General features: G+C 42.1%; 1 protein-coding gene across 3 annotated transcripts in view; it reads right to left on the minus strand.

Moving 5' to 3' along the window:
- far1 (fatty acyl CoA reductase 1) overlaps positions 1 to 20317 on the minus strand; it is a 125485-nt gene that overhangs the window by 53497 nt on the left and 51671 nt on the right. For 2 of the 3 annotated variants that reach the window (XM_041197685.1, XM_041197683.1), the window contains exon 2: positions 5953 to 6199. In XM_041197685.1, the coding sequence (XP_041053619.1) occupies positions 5953 to 6141 (189 nt within the window). In that variant the 5' untranslated portion in view covers positions 6142 to 6199. Of the gene's footprint in view, positions 1 to 5952; positions 6200 to 14805; positions 14865 to 20317 lie in introns of those variants that run through there. The other variant, XM_041197684.1, reaches the window with a different exon arrangement.

Raw genomic sequence — 20317 nt, forward strand, 5'->3', positions numbered from 1 at the left:
AAAGAACCAAAGATACAATTTGCAGAGGAGCTGGTGCATTCTCCCAGTGTCCAGGCCAACACTTATTCATTAACCAACGCCACTAAGCCAGACTATCTGGTCCTTTTCGCATTTGCTGTTCGTGGGGTCATGCTGTGCGCAAACTGGTTTCCGCATTTCCTATTTGACAAAAAATTGTGTTTATATAGTGCCTTTAGCACAGTAAAGCATCCCAAGACACTTCACAGGAACAATATTTGACACCAAGCCAGATAATGAGATATTCAGGCTAGTGGTCAAAGATATAGGCTTTAAAAGAACATCTAAAGGAGGAAAGAGCCAGAGAGACAGAAAGATTTAGGGAGGGAATTCCAGAGCTGAAGGTCTATACAGCTGAAGGCATAACTGTCAATGGTAGAGCAATTAAAAGTTGGGGTACACAAGAGGTCAGAATTGGAGGAGCACTGACCTGGAAGGTTGTAGGCTTGGCGGAGATTACAGAGATAAGAAGGGGAGAGGCAAAGGAGGAATTTGCAAAATAGAGTGAGAATTTTAAAACCAAGGAATTGTCAGAGCAGAAGCCAATGTAGGTCAGCAAGAACAGGGGTGATGGAATTTTGTCTGAATTAGAAAAAGGTTGCAGAGTTTTGGTTCAACTCAAGTTCATAAGGCTCACTACAACAGTGACTACACCCTAAAAAGTGTTTTATTAGCTGTGAAGAGATTTAGGACATTCATGAAAGGTGCAACATCAAAGCAAGTTATTTCTTCAGCAAGTTACATTAAAACTCAGGCTGTGAAATTGACTCAGAATAAATTTTTAGACATCCTGAAGCCATGAAAAGCTTTTAGGTGAGCAAAGTCATGGCAGCAGAATGGGAACACTGCTGTATAGTTTGAGCTTTATACATTTGGGAAGAAGTTGATCTCCGCCAACCCTACAACCTTCCAGGTCAGTGCTCCTCCAATTCTGACCTCTTGTGTACCCCAACTTTTAATTGCTCTACCATTGACAGTTATGCCTTCCGCTGTATAGACCTTCAGCTCTGGAATTCCCTCCCTAAATCTTTCTGTCTCTCTGGCTCTTTCCTCCTTTAGGTTCTTTTAAAGCCTATATCTTTGACCACCAGAAGAGAATATGCACTCAATGGAAAGATGCTGAGTGATGTATATGGACAAAGTTCAAACACAGAGTAATTCCATTAAAAGTTGAGTGCAGGTAGATAAAAAGGCCACTAGCATTTTATGTTTTATAAATTAGCCTCACAGGGCTAAGTAGCAATGAGCAGTTGAGTGACCGGATGTAGGAATTAAAGCCATAGACAGCAGACATCGGCCAAAATGATCTTTAGGTTGAGAACATATTAGGAGGAGTGACTTCATATACAGGAATGGGATCCACTGCAGAGAAATCCAAGAGCTGTTTAGAAGTTTGTAAATTTATGAACAATTTTTAAGCAGACAAAGCATACAGGAAACCAGGATAAATTAACCAATACCAAACACATGCAGAACCAAATACCAACTTAGCAGCTAATTGTTGGGCACCTCCCTAATTCTACTATTTGCATGACACCATTATACCATGCCTTGGGACTTTTACTATGTTCATGGCATGATATAACTGCAACTTACTGAAATATTTATCAGCTTTTAAATTCTGTTAGGGATGCTGGTAAAGAAGATATTATTGTGGAAGTCATTTTATGTGCAAGGCTCCATTTTATGACAAATAGATGTCTTTGTAATCTGATAATTGCAGCATTCTGGAACATGTCCAAATAAGGCTCAACTCACAAAACCGTGGGCTTCTCTTTGCTGCCCCCTATGGTTGGTGCCAACTGGATTTATACCAACAGTTACTTCAACACTCTTGCAGATTTGCATATAACTCAATTATCCTTGCCACACAACCAATACATTGATTTCAAAAACCTCATCCTTATACAGGTCTGTCAATGGCCTTGGTCCACCTAGGGGAGAACGCGGGAGAATGGGATTGAAAAACTTATCAGTCATGGTTGAATGGCAGAGCAGACTCGATGGGCCAAATGGCCCAATTTCTGCTCCTATGTCTTATGGTCTACTTCTGCAACCTTCAGCCCTATAATCGTTCTTGACTCTCAACTATGCATCTCTCCCTTCCAACTCCATTTTAAATGGCAAAGTTGTTAGTCATCATAACTCTGCTCACTAGAATCCTCTTTCTAAGCCCTTAAGTTTCTCTCAATCCCTTGAGTATACGTGATCTGATGGTGACGCTTAAAACATTAAAGTGCTTGATAGTTTCTGCTATTTCCTCTGGAAGAATCAAGAACTAGGGACATAATCTTAAAATTAAAATCAAGCCATTCAGGACCAAAGCACTTTTTCACACAAAGGGTAAAAAAAAAAATTGTAATTCTCTCTTCAAAAGGCTATGGTTTCTAGGGGACAATTGGAATTTTCAAGACTGAAATGATAGATTGTTAGATAAGTTGATCGAGAATATTTTTTTTTATTCATTCATGGGGTGTGGACTTTGCTGGCTGGGCCAGCATTTATTGCTCATCTTTAGTTGCTCTTGAGAAGGTGGTGGTGAGCTGCTTCCTTGAACCACTGCAGTCCAAGTGGTGTGGGTACACCCACAGTGCTGTTAGGAAGGAAGTTCCAGGATTTTGACCCAGCAACAGTGAACGTCATGGTAATAGTTAGATTCTCTCTTGTTGGAGATGATCATTGTCTGACACTTGTGTGGTGCGAATGTTACTTGGCACTTGTCAGCCCAAGCCTGGATATTGTCCAGATGTTGCTGCATTTAGGGACAGGCTGCTTCAGTGTCTGAAGAGTCACGAATGGTGCTGAACGTTGTGCAATCATCAGCGAAAATCCCCACTTTTGACCTTATGATGGAAGGAAGGTCATTGATGAAGCAGCTGAAGGTGGTTGGGACAAGCACACTACCCTGAGGAACTACTGCAGTGATGTCCTGGAACTGAGGTGACTGACCTCCAACAACCACAACCATCTTCCTTTGTGCTAGGTATGACTCAAACCAGCGGAGAGTTTTCCCCTTGATTCCAGTTTTGCTCGACCTCCTTGATGCCACACTCTGTCAAATGCTGCTTTGATGTCAAGTGCAGTCACTCTCACCTCACCTCGGGAGTTCAGCTCTTTAGTCCATGTTTGAACCAAGGCTGTAATGAAGTCAGGAGCTGAGTGGCCCTAGCAGAACCCAAATTGGGTGCCAGTGAGCAGGTTATTGCTAAGCAAGTGCTGCTTGATAGCACTGTTGTTAATTCCTTCCATTATTTTACTTATGATGAGAGTAGACTGATGGGGCAGTGACTGGCTGGGTTTGGTTTGTCTTGCTTTTTGTGTACAGGCCATAGCTGTGTAGATGCCAGTGCTGTAGCTGTACTGGAACAGCTTGGCTAGGGGCATGGCAAGTTCTGGAGCACAAGTCTTCAGTACTATTGCAGGAATAATGGCAGTATCCAATGCTTTCAGCCGTTTCTTGTTGAGTGAATCGAATTGGCTGAAGACTGGCATCTATGATTCTGGGGACCTCCACTCGACCCTTCTGGCTGAAAATTGTAGCAATTATTGTAGCGATTGCAGCCTCATCTTTTGCACTAATGTGCTGGGCTCCTCTATCATTGATGATAGAACCTTCTCCAGTGTCCACTACCATTCATGGCAGGACTGCAGAGCTTAGATCTGATCTGGTTGTGGGATCGCTTAGCCCTGTCTATCATTTGCTGCTTATGCAGTTTGGCACTCACGTTTCACCAGGTTGATACCTCATTTTTAAGTATGCCTTGGTGCTGCTCCTGCAGGGTTGATCCCCTGGTTTGATGGTAATGATAGATGGGGATATACCGAGCCATGAGGTTACAGATTGTGTTCGAGTTACAATTCTGCTGCTGCTGATGACCCACAGCACCTCATGGATGCCCAGTACTGAGCTGCTCGATCTGTTCGAAATCTATCCCATTTAGCCACACAACACAACAGAGGGTATCCTCAATGTGAAGCCAGCCGAAACTTCGTCTCCACAAAACTGTGCGGCGGTCGCTCCTACCCATACTGTCATGGACAGATGCAAGGAGGTTGTGGACATTGAACTACTCCCGACAATGGTTTTATCACACGTTGTTCATCATTAGTTCCAGATTTTAATTGAATTCAAATTCCACCATCTGCTGTGGCGGGATTTGAACCCAGGTCCCCGGAGCATTACCCTGGGTCTTTGGATCACTAGTCAAGCGACAATACCACTATGCCATCGACTCTTGAGCAAGAATTGGAAAATAGAAGAGATGTGATAATCCATGATGTAATTCAACAGTGCAGCAAGCTCGGTGAAGGCGGGGGTGTGTTGCTGAATGGCCTACTGCTGCTTCGAATTTCCTACATTTAAATTTACTACAACCCTTTCCCTTATGAAAAACCTTGGGAAGTTTTCTACTCTCAAAGTGCAGAACAAGTTTGAGAGCATTTTTTAAATTTTGAAGCATTTTGGAAATTTATGGGTAAAATTAGAGTAATGTTAGTTAAAAATAGCCCTGAATATGATTGCATTTAATTATTCAATTTGTGGTGCAACCTACAAGTGAATTGCTGACTACAGGAGGTGTAGAGCACATGAATGAAAACTGAAAAAAACTATGGATCCTTGAGCATATAAAAATTCATTATGTTCAGCTAACAGAGTTGGAAGCCCTTCAAAACATTACTGCGACTGGGAAACCTGCAATTATATAATCAAAAATGATTTGTCAGTTGGAAGGGGGAAGGTGTGTCAGCAGGGAAGAGAAAAATCAGCACATGACAAGGTATTCCTGCTTTTCTTTTTAAATTGAAAAGGCATTGGAAAAGATTTAGAGAGGAAAAAACACAAAGATGCGAATCGGTGACACACAACTTGCAGGGAGTATCTGAGCACAAATGTCAATGGCAGATCTCCTGTGGTGTGGCTCACAGGTTGCTTGAAGTATTGATTGTTCTGAAGTTCAACCATTAACCTAGCCAGACCCTGTAAGGACCTTGCTCAAGCACATCCTGTAAGAATCCAGGTTATTGTAGTTGCCTGCATTGTGCATTTCTGATGCAAATTAGAGGTCAGTAAATTTAGTGAAAATTATAGACTCCAGGTTATAAGGAACCATGTCTGAAATAGTTGGATATGTTTCTCATCAAAGACTATTCTGGATCTGCAATAGTGCAACACCCAGGTTGTGACCGAAAAGCAAAGGCAAGAACAGTTAAATGTGTCAATCAGAACAGGGAACAAAAAAAAAACCTTTTACCATATACCAACACTAATATTCACAAAAAGTAAATTCCTGCATCAACAATTCAGATTTATACTGCATCTTTAACATTGTAAAACATCCCTAGGTGCTTCATGGGAGCATTACCAAACAGAATTTGATAGTCAAAAAAGGAGATACTAGGACAGGTGACCAGAAGCTTGATCAAAGAGGTAAAGTTTAAGGAGTGTCTTAAAAGGCATAAAGAGAAGTTTAGGGAGGGAATTCCAGAGCTTAGGGCCCAGGCAGCTGAAGGCATGGCTACCAATGGTAGAGCGGTTAAAATCAAGGATGCATAAGGGGCCAGAATTGGAGGAGCAAAGTGATTGTGGAAGGTTGCAGGGCCAAAGGAGGTTAGAGAGGGTTAGAGATAGGGAGGGGTGAGGTCAGTTATTTGACCAAGAAAATGTAATTTGCGCACTAGCAGAATAAATTAGCACTTTTGATGCCCAAGAGAAACCCACAGGAGAAATCAGTTTATTATTTTACTACTCTCGCCATTTATTTGGGCCTTTTCAAAAATGTTAAGATTACCTTATGAACAATGAATGGAAAGTGGAGAAGTGTGATAGATTTCTTGCATATGGATAGCCTTGTCTCCTCCCTGACCATTGCCCACTCTGCCCCAAAGACAAGAGTCATGAAAGCACCAACCTTGCCCTGAAACGCCTTTTTTTACCTTGCAGTTCAGCATCTCTTGAACCCGTGCTTGAGAACTCTGGCCTGCTTTGGGTCTCACGAGGATATATGCAGTCTTGACTGCTGGACAAGAACGCAGCAGCTTCTCAAGCAGCACCTTGCCCATGAAGCCAGTCGCTCCAGTGATGAGTACATTCTTGCCCAGGTAGAACTCTGGTATTGACACCATGTTGCCCTACCAATGTGAAAAATAAGATGGCGACTGGTTCTTGAGTAGAGAAATCTACCTATCATGAAAAGAGAAGAGTAATTTAAGAAAATACAGTAGAAACATCATATTCTCTCGCCCTAAAACAAATACTTTTTCATCATACACAACACCTACTTTTTCAACAAATCAGCTCAATTCTAAAGTCTCAGCTAGTAAAGCATAGCTGTGAATGCAGCAAGCAGAATTAATGTTTGAAGCAGCCTACACAAAATGCAAAACATTTCATCCTTTGTTATTTTAGGAGGAATGCTGTCTATCCGTCTGTGCCATCAGTCCCAGTGACCTGGAGTAGCACGAGAAGCCCAGAGCACAGCTGTTTCTGCCTGAAATAATCAAAGTGTTTAAGACTCTTCAACTGCAACTTTGAAATCAACATTAATACAAATGGCTAATGGTTATTTCTTTCTGGCAAATGCATTTGAAAAACAGGCAGTCAGCTGTAAGTGTTTTAAGTGGCAAGGACTAGACTGAAAAGAGCATTCTGAACAACATACAAAGTCCCTGTCCCCACCAAAACATATTTGTTCTCAGGATTTGGGAGAAGTTGGCAAGGTTCCATGTGTTACCTAACCTCAGTTGCCAGGAGTATTATGAGTCAACCATGAAGGGGTTCCGCCCAAATAAATCTTTCACTTCTGGATACTGGCTCACCTTCTGTATATTCCAGCATTTTGTTTTACTTCAGATTTCCAATATTGTGTGAGGAACCTGTTTTTTGGACCCTTCCATCATTTTCAGATGATCCATCTCTACACTTCCCTTCCCTTCCTTGACCTCTCTGTCTCAATTTCTGGTGATGGACTGTCCACCAATATCCATTACAAGCCTACCGACTCCCACAGCTACCTCGACTACAGCTCCTCACACCCCACTTCCTGTAAGGGCTCCCTCCCATTCTCTCAGTTCCTTCGCCTCCGGCGCATCTGTTCTGATGATGTCACTTTCAAAAGCAGTTCCTCTGACATGTTCTCCTCCTTCCTTAACCAAGGTTTTCCACCCACGGTGGTTGACAGGGCCCTCAACCGTGTCCGGCCCATCTCCCGCGCATCCACCTTCACACCTTCTTCTCCCTCCCAGAAACATGATAGGGTCCCCTTGTCCTCACTTATCACCCCACCAGCCTCCGCATTCAAAGGATCATCCTCCGCCAACTCCAGCATGATGCCACCACCAAACACATCTTCCCTTCACCCCCCCACCCCGGCGGCATTCCGCAGGGATTGTTCCTTCCAGGACACCCTGGTCCACTCCTCCATCACATCACCCCCTATACCTCAACCCCCTCCCACGGCACCTTCCCATGCAACCGCAGAAGGTGCAACACCTGCCCCTTTATTTCCCCTCTCCTCACTGTCCAAGAGCCCAAACACTCCTTTCCAGTGAAGCAGCATTTCACTTGCACTTCCCTCAATTTAGTCTACTGCATTCGTTGCTCCCAATGCGGTTTCCTCTACATTGAAGAGGCCAAACACAACTGGGTGGCCACTTTGCAGAACACCTTCGGTCTGTCCGTAAACATTACCCAGACGTCCCTGTTGCTGGCCATTTCAACACTCCACCCTGCTCTCATGCCCATATGTCCGTCCTTGGCCTGCTGCATTACTCCAGTGAAGCTCAACGCAAACTGGAGGAACAGCACCTCATCTTCCGACTAGGCACTTTACAGCCTTCCGGACTGAATATTGAGTTCAACAATTTTAGATCATGAACTCTCTCCTCCATCCGCACCCCCTTTCCAATCCCCCCCACTTTTTTCCCAATAATTTATATAGATTTTTCTTTTCCCACCTATTTCCATTATTTTTAAATGTATTTCCATCCATTGTTTTATCTCTACCTTTTAGCCTTTTTCGATTCCTTCACCCCACACCACCCCCACTAGGGCTATCTGTACCTTGCTTGTCCTGCTTTCTACCCTTAATTAGCACATTCTTTAGATAATATCACCACCTTCAACACCTCTTTGTCCTTTGTCTGTATCATCTTTTAGTTATCTCCAACTATCACTGGCCCTCTATCCAGCTCTACTTGTCCCACCCTTCCCTTAAACCAGCTTATATTTCACCTCTCTTCTATTTTTACTTAGTTCTGTTGAGGGGTCATTCGGACTCAAAACGTTAACTGTGCTCCTCTCCGCAGATGCTGCCAGACCTGCTGAGTTTTTCCAGGCATTTTTGTTTTTGTTCTGTTTTTTGGAAAAATTGAAGGACATTGAATTTGGACATTCTCCCGCCTGACTTATTTTTAGAAGTCTGCAAGATTAATTCAGGGCTGCGTATATGCTACTCTTCAAGAAACCACTGGTCAAGGTAGATGTCCAGCAAGGAACACCTGGTGAGGGAAGAGATACTTTGTATATCTAAGTTAACAAAGAACTGCTGTTGCCAGGCTAAAGGCTCTTACTGACTGGTTAAAAACACCTGGCCTCAGAAGTATTCTTTGAACATCTTAGTCTTTAAAAACTCCCAGAGAGTGCATGTGTGGGTGTCTTAGAAGCAGGCTGCAAGAAAAAGACTCTTTCCCTTGCTCTGCCCCACCTTCCTCAGAAACATCTCATCAGAATAAATCTTTTTTTTGAAAGTCTGCAAAGTTGTGATAAGTAAGAGTCATCAAGGACAGTTTCACCAACAAATCCGTCTGAAAGGACTTTTGTGACCAGGATTGTTAGATCAACAACGTTTGAGATCTCTTCGAATTTTATACTTTTAAAAGAAACGTTCCCATCCTCCAGCCTCTACAGGGGAATGTTTGTTTTGTCCTGTTTAGTGTTTGTGTATGAGTGTGTACGGGGGTTCGAATATCTGTTTTTCAATAAGGGAGAAAATGGTTACACTTCTAAACTGAAACATGTATGTTAACCAGTTTATTAACTTGTTTTTAAAAAGCAGTTTGTTTTATAAAAAGTTAAGGGTTTTTTTATGTTTATCGAAAGAAGCCTAGTTAGCTTTTTTATGCTGGGACTGAATGTGTCGTGGGTAAACAATTGGCCAATTTTGTGGGTGAATTAAACATTTAAACTATTGTTAAGACCTGTGGAGAAGTGGGGCTAGAATTAACTGCGCACTCTTCCCCTCATGGTCCATAACAATGGAGTTTGAATTTTATACGTCTTCATCTTTAAACAAAGTTCCTTTGCAAAACAGTTCACATCTGGGACAAGGCACCTACAATTCCACTTCAATTTTGTTAATTAATTGTTCAGAACTCTAAATTCTGATTTTTATTGCTTACACATCAGCTTATATTGCTTCCACTTTTATCCACCTTTCAGATGGGATATTAAACTAATCTCTCCTCTCAGATGGACATAAAAGGTAAGAGTACTATTTTGAAGAAAAGCAGTTAAGTTCTCCCTAGTGTCATGGTCAATATTTATCCTTCAACCATAGACCATAAGACCTAGGAGCAGAAGTAGGCCATTCGACCCATTGAGTCTGCTCCGCCATTCAATGAGATCAAGGCTGATTTCTTAATCCATAAATCCACTTTCCTGCCTTTTCACCCATAACCCTTGATTCCCTTACTGATTAAAAATCTGTCTATCTCAACCTTGAATACACTTAACAATCTAGATTCCTCTGCGATAAAGAATCCCACAGATTCACTGCCCTTTGAGAGAAGAAATTCCTCCTCATCTCTGTCTTAAATGGGCGACCTCTTACTTTGAGATTATGGCCTCTGATCCCAGACTCTCCCACAAGGGGAAACAACCTCTCAGCATCTACTATGTCAAGCCCGCTAAGAATCTTATGTTTCAACAAGCTCGCCTCTCATTCTTCTAAACTCCAATGAGTACAGACCCAACCTACTCAGCCTCTCCTCATAAGAAAATCCCTCCATACCCGGGATCAACCTCATGAACCTTCTCTGGGCTGCCTTCAATGTCAGTACATCTTTCCTTAGATAAGGGGATGAAAATTGTTCATAGTATTCTAGCTGTGGTCTAACTAGTGCCTTGTATAGTTTTAGCAAGACTTCCCTATTTTTAAAACTCCATTCCCTTTGAAATAAAGGTCAACATTTCATTTGCCTTCGCCATTACCTGAACTTGTATGCTAGCCTTTTATGATTCATGCACAAGGACCCCCAAATCCCTCTCTGCTGCAGCTTTCTGCAGTCTTTCTCTATTTAAGTAATATTCAGCTCATTTATTCTTCCTGCCAAAGTGCATAACCTTACATTTTCCCACCTTATATTCCATCGGCCAAATTCTTGCCCACTCACTTAACCTGTCTGTATCCCTCTGTAGACTGTGTGTCATCCTCACCACTTGCCTTCCCACCTATTTTTGTGTCATCCACAAACTTGATGATAGTGCATTCACTTCCCTCATCCAAGTCATTAATATATATTGTAAATAACTGTGGCTCCAGCACTGATCCCTATGGCACTCCACTAGTTACAGGTTGCCATCCTGAAAATGTCCCCCTTATCCCAACTCTGTCTTCTATTAGTAAGCCAATCCTCTATCCATGCTAATATACTAACCCCAAAACCCTGAGCTCATCTTATTAAGTAGCCTTATTTGCAGTGCCTTATTGAACGCCTTTTGGAAATCCAAATATATCACATCTACTGGATCCCCTTTAACTATCCTGCATGTTACCTCCTCAAGGAATTCTAATAAATTTGTCAGGCATTATTTCCCCTCCATGAAGCCATGCTGATTCTGCTTGATTATATTATTAATTTCTAAATGCTCTGCTATTACATCCTTTATTATTCCCTAATGTCAGATGTTAAGCTAACTGGCCTATAGTTACCTGTTTTTTGTCCCCCTCCCTTTTTGAATATCACTAAAATAGATTATCTGGTCATTAGGACACTGCTGTTTGAGGGAACTTGCTGTGCGTAAATTGGTTGCCATGTTTCTGACATTACAACAGTACTGCATTTCAAAAGTACTTCGCTGTGCTTTAGGCAATCTCATGTTGTGAAAGATGCTATATAAATGCAAGTCTGTTTTTTAATCTTGCATCTCGCAATGTCACCGGTTCAAGCTCTACTCTGGAACTGAAGCATCTCATCTCAGTGACCCCTCAGTTCAGTTCTGAGAAAATCTCATACAGCTGAAGATGATGCCTTTCCTAAGAGTTGACAGATAAAGAGTCTATCTCCAGTTCAGCTGGACATCAAAGATGTCATTCCACTATTCAAACAAGAATGCAGATTTCTTCTAGTGCCCCAGCCAACATTCAACCAATACCTCAGATTAACTGGTCGTCTTGCTGTTTGTGGGACCTTACAGTGCACACAGTCTGGCTGTCATGTTTTCCTATAAACAGAATTGACTGTACTTAAAAAGCAATTAATTGACTGTGAAGCAACAGGGGGCATTGAGGGCATAAGAAGGTCTTACGTAAATGCAATTTTCTCAAGAAAAACAAAGGCTAAGAGATTACCCGTTAGTGGCTTTAAAAAGTGCTTGATAAGGTAGATGTAGAGATGATGTTACTACTTTTCAGGGAATCCAAAACTATAAATTTTAAATGCAGGATAATTACCAAAACTCCTGTAAAAAAAAAATCAGGAGAAACTTCTTTATCCAGAGAGTGGCGAAAATGTGGAACTCACTATTACAGGGAGTAGCTGAAGTGAATAGTGTAGAGCAATTAAAGAGAAGCTGGATAAACACAAGGGAAAAAGGAAGAGAAGGATATGGTGTGACAAGCTGAGACAAAGTGGATGGGAGGAGGCTTCTGTGGAGCATAAATGAAGGCATGGACCAACTGGTTTAAATGGCCTGGTTCTGTTCTGCAAATACTATGTAATTCCATGTAAAAAGCCCTTCTCCCTTTACACCAGGAGTCTGTAAGAAAAGATCAAAAACTACTGGCTATGCCATTAGATGTATAGGTAATTAGATAAATAAACAGGTAACCTGGGTTTTCTTAATGTTCAGGCACTAGTTAGTGGGATCCACTAAAGGATAAATATTGGCAGATAGTGAAACAGTAATTAATGTACTAATAAAACAAAATGAACCGCTCTATAATCAGTTCTTAAAAACATTTGCCTCATGACTGAGGCCATCTCCACAATTTATTGACTAATTAGCAAATATCCAAAGTATAAATCTTACTTGAAAGCACAACTCCTAAAGCATACTCTATCTCTAAAATAGAAGGCATACTTGAGCAGCATCATCAACTTTGTTAATGCTAATTAACTGATCTAAAACACCAGATCACCTCATTCAGCAACTAGCACAAAACAATGACTGCACTTCAAAAGCATATGCAGCGCTTCAACTGTATGTGGATCGCTTTTGGATTTTTGGGAAAGTTGATAATGAGCTGCATAAACTCAACTCTTCATATCAAGCCATCAAAATGTTACGCTTTATTAAAACCAAGCTGTTTGAACTATTATTGGAATGAAAACATTTGAATGAATCTCCTTCAACAACTAAAAATATATTGGGAGAAATTTGGGGGGTTTTCCTTCTTTGTATTTAAATTTAGGTGTTAGCTCTCTCTTCCCTCCGAGTCAACTCTGGGTTCAAGTCCCATTCCAAAGTCATGAGCACAAAATCCAGGCCGAAGCCCCGGTACAAAATTGAGTGAGTGCCAGTCAGAGTCACAGCCTTTAGGATGAGATATTATGCCAAAGTCCTGTCAGACCTTTGGGGCATGTAAAAGATCACATGGCAACGTTTAAAAGAGCAGGGCAGTTCTCCTCAATACAAAACAGAAAATGCTAGAAAAACTCAGCAGATCCAACAGCATCTATAGAGAGAAAAACAGAGTTAACATTTCAAGTCTGTAAGACTCTTCTTCAGAGGTAAAGAGAAGTAAAAATGTGATGAAATTTATACTGTTTAAGGGGGGTGGAGCAGGTGAAGCTGGATAGAAGGTCAGTGATAGGTGGGGGCAAAGGAGAGGTTGACAAAGATGTCATGAACAAAAGGACAAAGGAGTGTTAATGGTAGTGGTAAGGGCTAAAGGGGGTGCTGATGGTGGCATTAAGATAAGAAAGCTGAATGTAATAATAGCAGGACAAGGGTAAGCACTCTGGAAAGAACAACATGAATAAATGACAGGTGGCCTTTGTGGGTTTTTTTTGCGGGGGGGGGGGGGGAGTGTGGTGGGAAAAAAGATCGAAAATACGATAAAAATGGGGCTAAAACAATGAAAATGAAAATAAAAATAAGTGGATAAAAAATAAAACTTAAAAAATAAAAATGAATTTTGAAAAAAGGAGGTGAGGATGGAGGAGAGAGTTCATGATCTGAAGTTGTTGAGCTCAACGTTAAGTCCGGAAGGCTATAAAGTGCCTAATCAGAAAATGAAGTGCTGTTCCTCCAGTTTGCGTTGAGCTTCACTGGAACATTGCAGCAGGCCAAGGATGGACATGTGAGCATGAAGGCAGGATGGTGTGTTGAAATGGCAAGCGACAGGAAGGTCCGGACAGACCGAAGGCTTTCTGCAAAGCGGTCACCCAGTTGGCGTTTGGTCTCTCCAATGTAGAGGACACCACAATGGGAGCAGCAAATGCAGTCGGCCAAATTGATGGAGGTACAAGTGAAGTGCTGCTTCACCTGAAAGGAGTATTTGGGCCCTTGGACAGTGAGGAGGGAGGAGGTAAAGGCGCAGGTGTTACACCTTCTGCGATTGCATGGGAAGGTGCCGTGGGAGCAGGATGAGGTGTTGGGGGTAATGGAGGAGTGAACCAGGATGTCCTTGAGGGAACAGTCCCTACGGAATGCCAACAGGGGGGCTGAAGGGAAGATGTGCTTGGTGGTGGCATCATGCTGGAGTTGGCGGAAATGGCGGAGGATGATCCTTTGAATGCGGAGGCTGATGGGGTGAAAAGTGAGGACAAAAGGGACCCTATCATGATTCTGGGAGGGAGAGGAAGGTGTGAAGGCAGAGGCACGGGAGATGGGTCAGACACGGTTGGGGGCCCTGTCAACCACAGTGGGTGGGATACCTCGGCTAAGGAAGAAGGAAGACATGTCAGAAGCATTGATTTGGAAAGTAGCATTATTGGAACAAATGTGACAGAGGCGAAGGAACTGAGAGAATGGGATGGAGTCCTTACAGGAAGCAGGGTGTGAGAAGCTGTAGACTCCTCAATATCCTGGCTAACATTTATCTCTCAGCAAACAGCAGCAAAAATTATTTTGGTCTTTATTGTGAAGATGAAGGTTATTCTTTAAATATTTTTGGGAATATAGTGGTATTCTGTAAAGGAGACTGTGAGAGTGCATGCGTGTGTGTGTAATTAAACTAGAAGGTTAGTAAAGACAGCTTGTCTGTGGGAGCAGGGAGATAAAAGGTAAAGGTGCTAGATACATGCATTTGTAACGTGAGGCTATGAGTAAATAGGTTGATTTTTAAAATTTGCATTAGGTGATAGGCAAGGACTTGACATTTCAGCTGTTTAATTTCAAAGGGAGTTTAGAGGTGACAAGGAACTTTTACAACTTACAAAGGTTTCGTAAGTAAACAAGGGGAAGGTTATTACATTTTACTTTACCTGGAACTGGAAGCAATAGAAAAACGAAGATTTTTATATTTTGGAAAAATTAAGTTCAAAGAGGTGCTTACAACAATGGAGTCTAAGATCAAAGGGGAAAAGGATGCTAAAAGGAAGATAAAAATACCTGGAAAAACTCACCAGCTCTGGCAGCATCTGCAGAGAGGAGCACAGTTAATGATTCGAATCCGTATGACTCTTCAACAGAACTAAGTAAAAATAGAAAAGAGGTGAAATATAAGCTGGTTTAGGGAGGGGGGGGGCGGTTACAGGTAGAGCTGGATAGAGGGTCTGTGATAGGTGGAGATAGCCAAAAGATGTCATAGACAAAAGGACAAAGAGGTGTTGAAGGTGGTGATATTATCCAAGGAATGTGCTAATTAAGGGTAGAAAGCAGGACAAGCAAAGTACAGATAGCCCTAGTGGGGGTGGGGTGGGGTGGGGTGAAGAGAAGGGATAGAAATAGGCTAAAAGGTAGAAATAAAACAACTTTTAAAAATAATGGAAATGGTGGGAAAAGAAAAATCTATATAAATTATTGGAAAAGGGGAGGGGGATCGGAAAGGGGTTGGGGATGAAGGAGAGAGTTCATGATCTAAAATTGTTGAACTCAATATTCAGTCCGGAAGGCTGTAAAGTGCCTAGTCAGAAGATGAGGAGCTGTTCCTTCAGTTTGCGTTGAGCTTCACTGGAATAATGCAGCAGGCCAAAGACGGATATATGGGCATGAGAGCAGGGTGGAGTGTTGAAATGGCCAGCGACAAGGGAGGTCTGGGTCATACTTGCAGACAGACCGAAGGAGTTCTGCAAAGCAATCACCCAGTCTGCGTTTGGTCTCTTCAATATAGAGGTAACCGCATTGGGAGCAACGAATGCAATAGACTAAATTAAGGGAAGTGCAAGTGAAATGCTGTTTCACTCGAAAGGAATATTTGGGCCCTTGGACGGTGAGGAGAGGGGAAGTAAAGGGGCAGGTGTTGCACCTACTGCGGTTGCATGGGAAGGTGCCGTGGGAGGGGGTTGAAGTATAGGGGTTGATGGAGGAGTGGACCAGGGTGTCCCAGAGGGAACGATCCCTGCAGAATGCCGCCGTGGGAGGCGAAGGGAAGATGGTGGCATTATGCTGGAGTTGGCGGAAATGGTGGAGGATGATCCTTTGAATGCGGAGGCTGGTGGGGTGATAAGTGAGGAAGAGAGGGACCCTATCATGGTTCTGGGAGGGAGAGGAAGGTGTGAGGGCAGATGAGCGGGAGATGGGCCGAACACGGTTGAGTTCCCTGTCAACCACCGTGGGTGGAAAACCTCGGTTAAGGGAGGAGGAAGACATGTCAGAAGAACTGTTTTTGTACGTGGCATCATCAGAACAGATGCGCCGGAGGCGAAGGAACTGAGAATGGGATGGAGTCCTTACAGGAAGCGGGGTGTGAGGAGCTGTGGGAGTTGGTAGGCTTGTAATGAATATCGGTGGACAGTCTATCACCAGAAATTGAGTCCTATTTCCATTTTATTTAAATGTATTTCCATCCATTGTTTTATCTCTACCTTTTAGCCTATTTCGATTCCTTCCCTTCACCTCACCCCCACTAGGGCTATCTGTACCTTGCTTGTCCTGCTTTCTACCCTTAGTTAGCACATTCCTTAGATAATATCACCACCTTCAACACCTCGTTGTCCTTTTGTCTATGACATCTTTTGGCTATCTCCACCTATCACAGGCCCTCTATCCAACTCTATTTTTCCCACCCCACCCCCCTTAAACCAGCTTATATTTCACCTCTTTTCTATTTTTACTTAGTTCTGAAGAGTCATACGGACTCAAACCGTTAACTGTACTCCTCTCCGCAGATGCTGCCAGACCTGTTGAGTTTTTCCAGGTATTTTTATTTTTGTTTTGGATTTCCAGCAGCCGCAGTTTTTAGCTTTTAACTAAAAGATGTTTAGTTGAGTTGTGTTGGCTGTGTGGGGGAGATGTCCTGAGACCAACTCTGTGCTGAAAAAGTGGTGAATTTGAAGCAACCATCCAGTTTCAAGCCAGAAAAGTGTTTGTCTTCCGAAAGCAGTCTGTTTCTGAGATTCCTTCAGTTTTCCGCAGCAGAGTGGAAGAGAGTGAGAAGTTGTGTGATATACTTTATTAAAGTAACAGCAGTTTGTGTGTCTTGGGTAATGTTACAGATTTTAACCATAAAAATCTAATGAGTTGTAACCAAATTGTTTACTTGTGTGTTCTGATTAAGTGGGTTTTTTTGGGGAATGTTTTGTAAGACTGTTTTAACTGTGAAGTTTTAATCCTCTTCGCTTCTTGTTAGTAAATCTTTTAATTTTAAAATCCTAAAAGTGTTACTGAGATTCTATGTTTCTGGGATCAATAGTTTACCCCGTATTTTCAAAATACAAAAAAAAGTTTTTATTAGTAAAACATGTTTCCCTCTGGGATTTGGCTTGCTCAGCGACTAACATCGGCTGCGGTCATAACATTATCTCATTGCCACGTTTCACCATTACAACAGTGACTACATGTCAAAAAGTACTTCATTGGCTGTAAAGCGCTTTGGGATGCTGTGAGATCAGGAAAGGTGCTTAAAAAAAATACAAGGTATTCCTCCCCCCACCCACATTTTCCTGTTTGCACCTATACAGAGAGAGAAATATCTAGAAAATCAGCAATCAGAATGAGGCCAGCGTATGACCAGCTCCAAGACTCAGTAACCTTACTAATGATTCTCTGACACAGCAATTTACATTTAAAAATGCATTTGACTAACAAATCAATTGTGGATTTGCTCACAGTAAATCAGGCAACACACAGGGAATGACAGAAGTATCATGCCATATAATACACAAGTTATCATTTTGCTTTTAAGGTTACAGCTGTATGTAAGATTGCCAGTTCCTTTAAGGCCGCAAAGGCAGATTGTGGTGACCAGCAAGTACTTCAGGTCAATTAGAGATTAATCACTGGGAGGGAAGTTTACGGATTGGCAATTGTCGATGAATTCCTAAAATCATGTTAAGAATCCAGCATGCCTTTTTGTTTATACATTGGGATAGTCTTAAGTGTTGGATTCGAAACTACATACTGCTAATAGACAGACAGGGTGTAGCAAAATGCTTCAGGATTATTAGGTTATTAAGTGTAAATTTGGCTACATTACTGAAAAACAGGAAACTAAAAAAGTTAGACATGCTAATTATTAATGTAAAATGTAGATACAGGTTCCTTGTGCCAATGCTTTAAAAGCTAGTGCAAAATAGTAGAGACAGTTATCAGTAGAACTCTAAACTAGGAACTGAAAAACAGGAAGAGCACAACGGACACAGTAAGCTTGTGTACAAGAAAATTGTTATTCAAGACTAAAGGAAGACAGGGACAAGAATTCAACAAGCACTCTGTGGTACAATAGTAAGCATTCTGATATGTCAGAAGACACTTGAACTGCAGTAAGACCAGGGCAGGCCATATTAATGTAGCCTGTGGCACATCCCATTGTAATCAAGAGCAAATTACATCTGCAAATTCTTCAAACACAAACAAGGAGTAACAGAATATGCTATTGCGATAGTCATCATATCTACCAGGGACACTGCATGTATGTCAAGCTTTCAACAGCAAGATTCAAACTGATCGTGGCCAAACAAGAGCCTGGGGAGGGACAAGGGAAAATAAATTTATGAAATCTGCTGTAGAACAAATTACAGGTAATTTATATATTGATGAATATTAAGATATAATCTGACAGCAGTGTTAACTGCAGCCAGAATTAAAGCACTAAAGCTGAACGCTCCTCCCTCACTACACCTCCCCCTAAAATAAATATCTACAAATCACTTCTAAAATGGAATTATGAAATTAAAGGCATAAGTGATCAAGTTAGGGACACAAAGGACAGTCACACAGGGATCAGTAGGTACATGGGAAGGATAAAGAGCAATCCTGTGTCCCTAATACCACCTGAGCCAATGACTGACTCTGCAAATGATCTGGGCACATTCCCATTACCTTTTGTTATGATCCCAGCTGATGTTACTACTGGACAAGCCTGATCCCAGGGTGGAATCCGGCTTGATTGATCCTAGTTTTTATTTTTTGTTCAGCTATGTGGAGAGTGGCTACTGAACAGAGTCACAGGAGTCAGCTGATGAACTTTTAACAAAAAAAATTTATTAAACAAGAAAAGGTGAACTATATTACAATACTCCTTCACCCACAACTACACCTTAACAGATATATATTGACCATAAGGATAACACAAATTACAAAAGCTACCTTATACTCTAATGTTTACAGTAATTACGCAGTCCATGTAAACCAATAGGTGACCTGTGGTCAGGCACACCACATTCTGAAACCAAGTGACAGATGCCGCCCCAAACAGATGCTATGCATCTCTCCTCAATTTCCCCCAGACGCCTGTCACACCATGAGCCAACCAGTCTCATTTAACTCCACTTTTCACATGAGGGCTTCCAATCTCCACTCTCAAAGAACTCGCTCTGGAATATTCTCCTAAACATTGCTCTTTCCCAGAGGCCTTCCCACAAGGGTCCACCTCCAGGGCTGGGGTCATACCACACCCAAGGGAAGATGGTTGCAGTTTTTGGAGGCCAATCATCTCAGGAGTTCCTCAAAGCAATGTCCAAGGCCTAACCATCTTCAGCTGCTTCACCAATGATCATCACATCACAAGATCAGAAGTATGAATGTTCACTGACGACTACAGAGTCTTCAGTTCTATTGGTAAATCCTCAGATAATGAAGCTGCCCATGGTCACCTGCAGCAAGAACTGGACAATATTCAGGCTTAGGTTGGTAGGTGAAAGTAACATTCACACGACACAAGTGCCAGGCAATGACCATCTCCAACAAGAGAGATTGATATTCAATGACATCACTATAGCCGAAAACCCACAAACATCCTGGGGGCTCATCACTGACCATAAACTTAACTGGACGAACAACGAATATTGTAGCTACAACAGCAGGTCAGAGGTTGGGTATTCTATGATGAGTAACTCACCTCTACATTCACCAAAACTTCTCCACAATATACATGGCACAAGGTAGGAGTGTGATGGAATACTCTTCATTTGCCTGGATGAGTGCAGCATTAGCAATACTCAAAGTTCTACACCATCCACTACAAAGCTCGATTGTCATCCCATCCACCATCTTAAACATTCACTCCTTCCACCAGTGGTGCACCGTGGCAGCAGTGTACACCATCTACAAGCTACACTGCAGCAATTCACCAAGGTTCCTTCAACAGCATTTCCCAAACCCACAACCGCTACCATCTGGAAGAAAAAGGCAGCCGGTGCATAGGAACACCCCTGGTCGTCACACATCATGCTGATTTGGAAATTATCACTGTTCTTTCCTTCGTTGTTGCTGGATCAAAATGCGGAAACTTCTTTCTTAACAGCATCTTCATCACAAGCGCTGCAGTTCACCACTACCTTCTGATGTGCAATTATGGATGGGCAATAAATACTGCGCTTGCCAGCAATGCCTACATCCTGAGAATTTTACCAATTAATTCTATTTTTTCTGTCCCACATGACATCATCCTTTCCTACAGTATAACAGTGACTATACTTTGGAAAGACATCATTAGCTTTGGGACATCCTGAGGTTGTGAAATCCAAGTGAGTCTTT

The sequence above is a fragment of the Carcharodon carcharias genome, chromosome 10 (assembly GCF_017639515.1).
Source record: "Carcharodon carcharias isolate sCarCar2 chromosome 10, sCarCar2.pri, whole genome shotgun sequence".
Classification (NCBI taxonomy): domain Eukaryota; kingdom Metazoa; phylum Chordata; class Chondrichthyes; order Lamniformes; family Lamnidae; genus Carcharodon; species Carcharodon carcharias.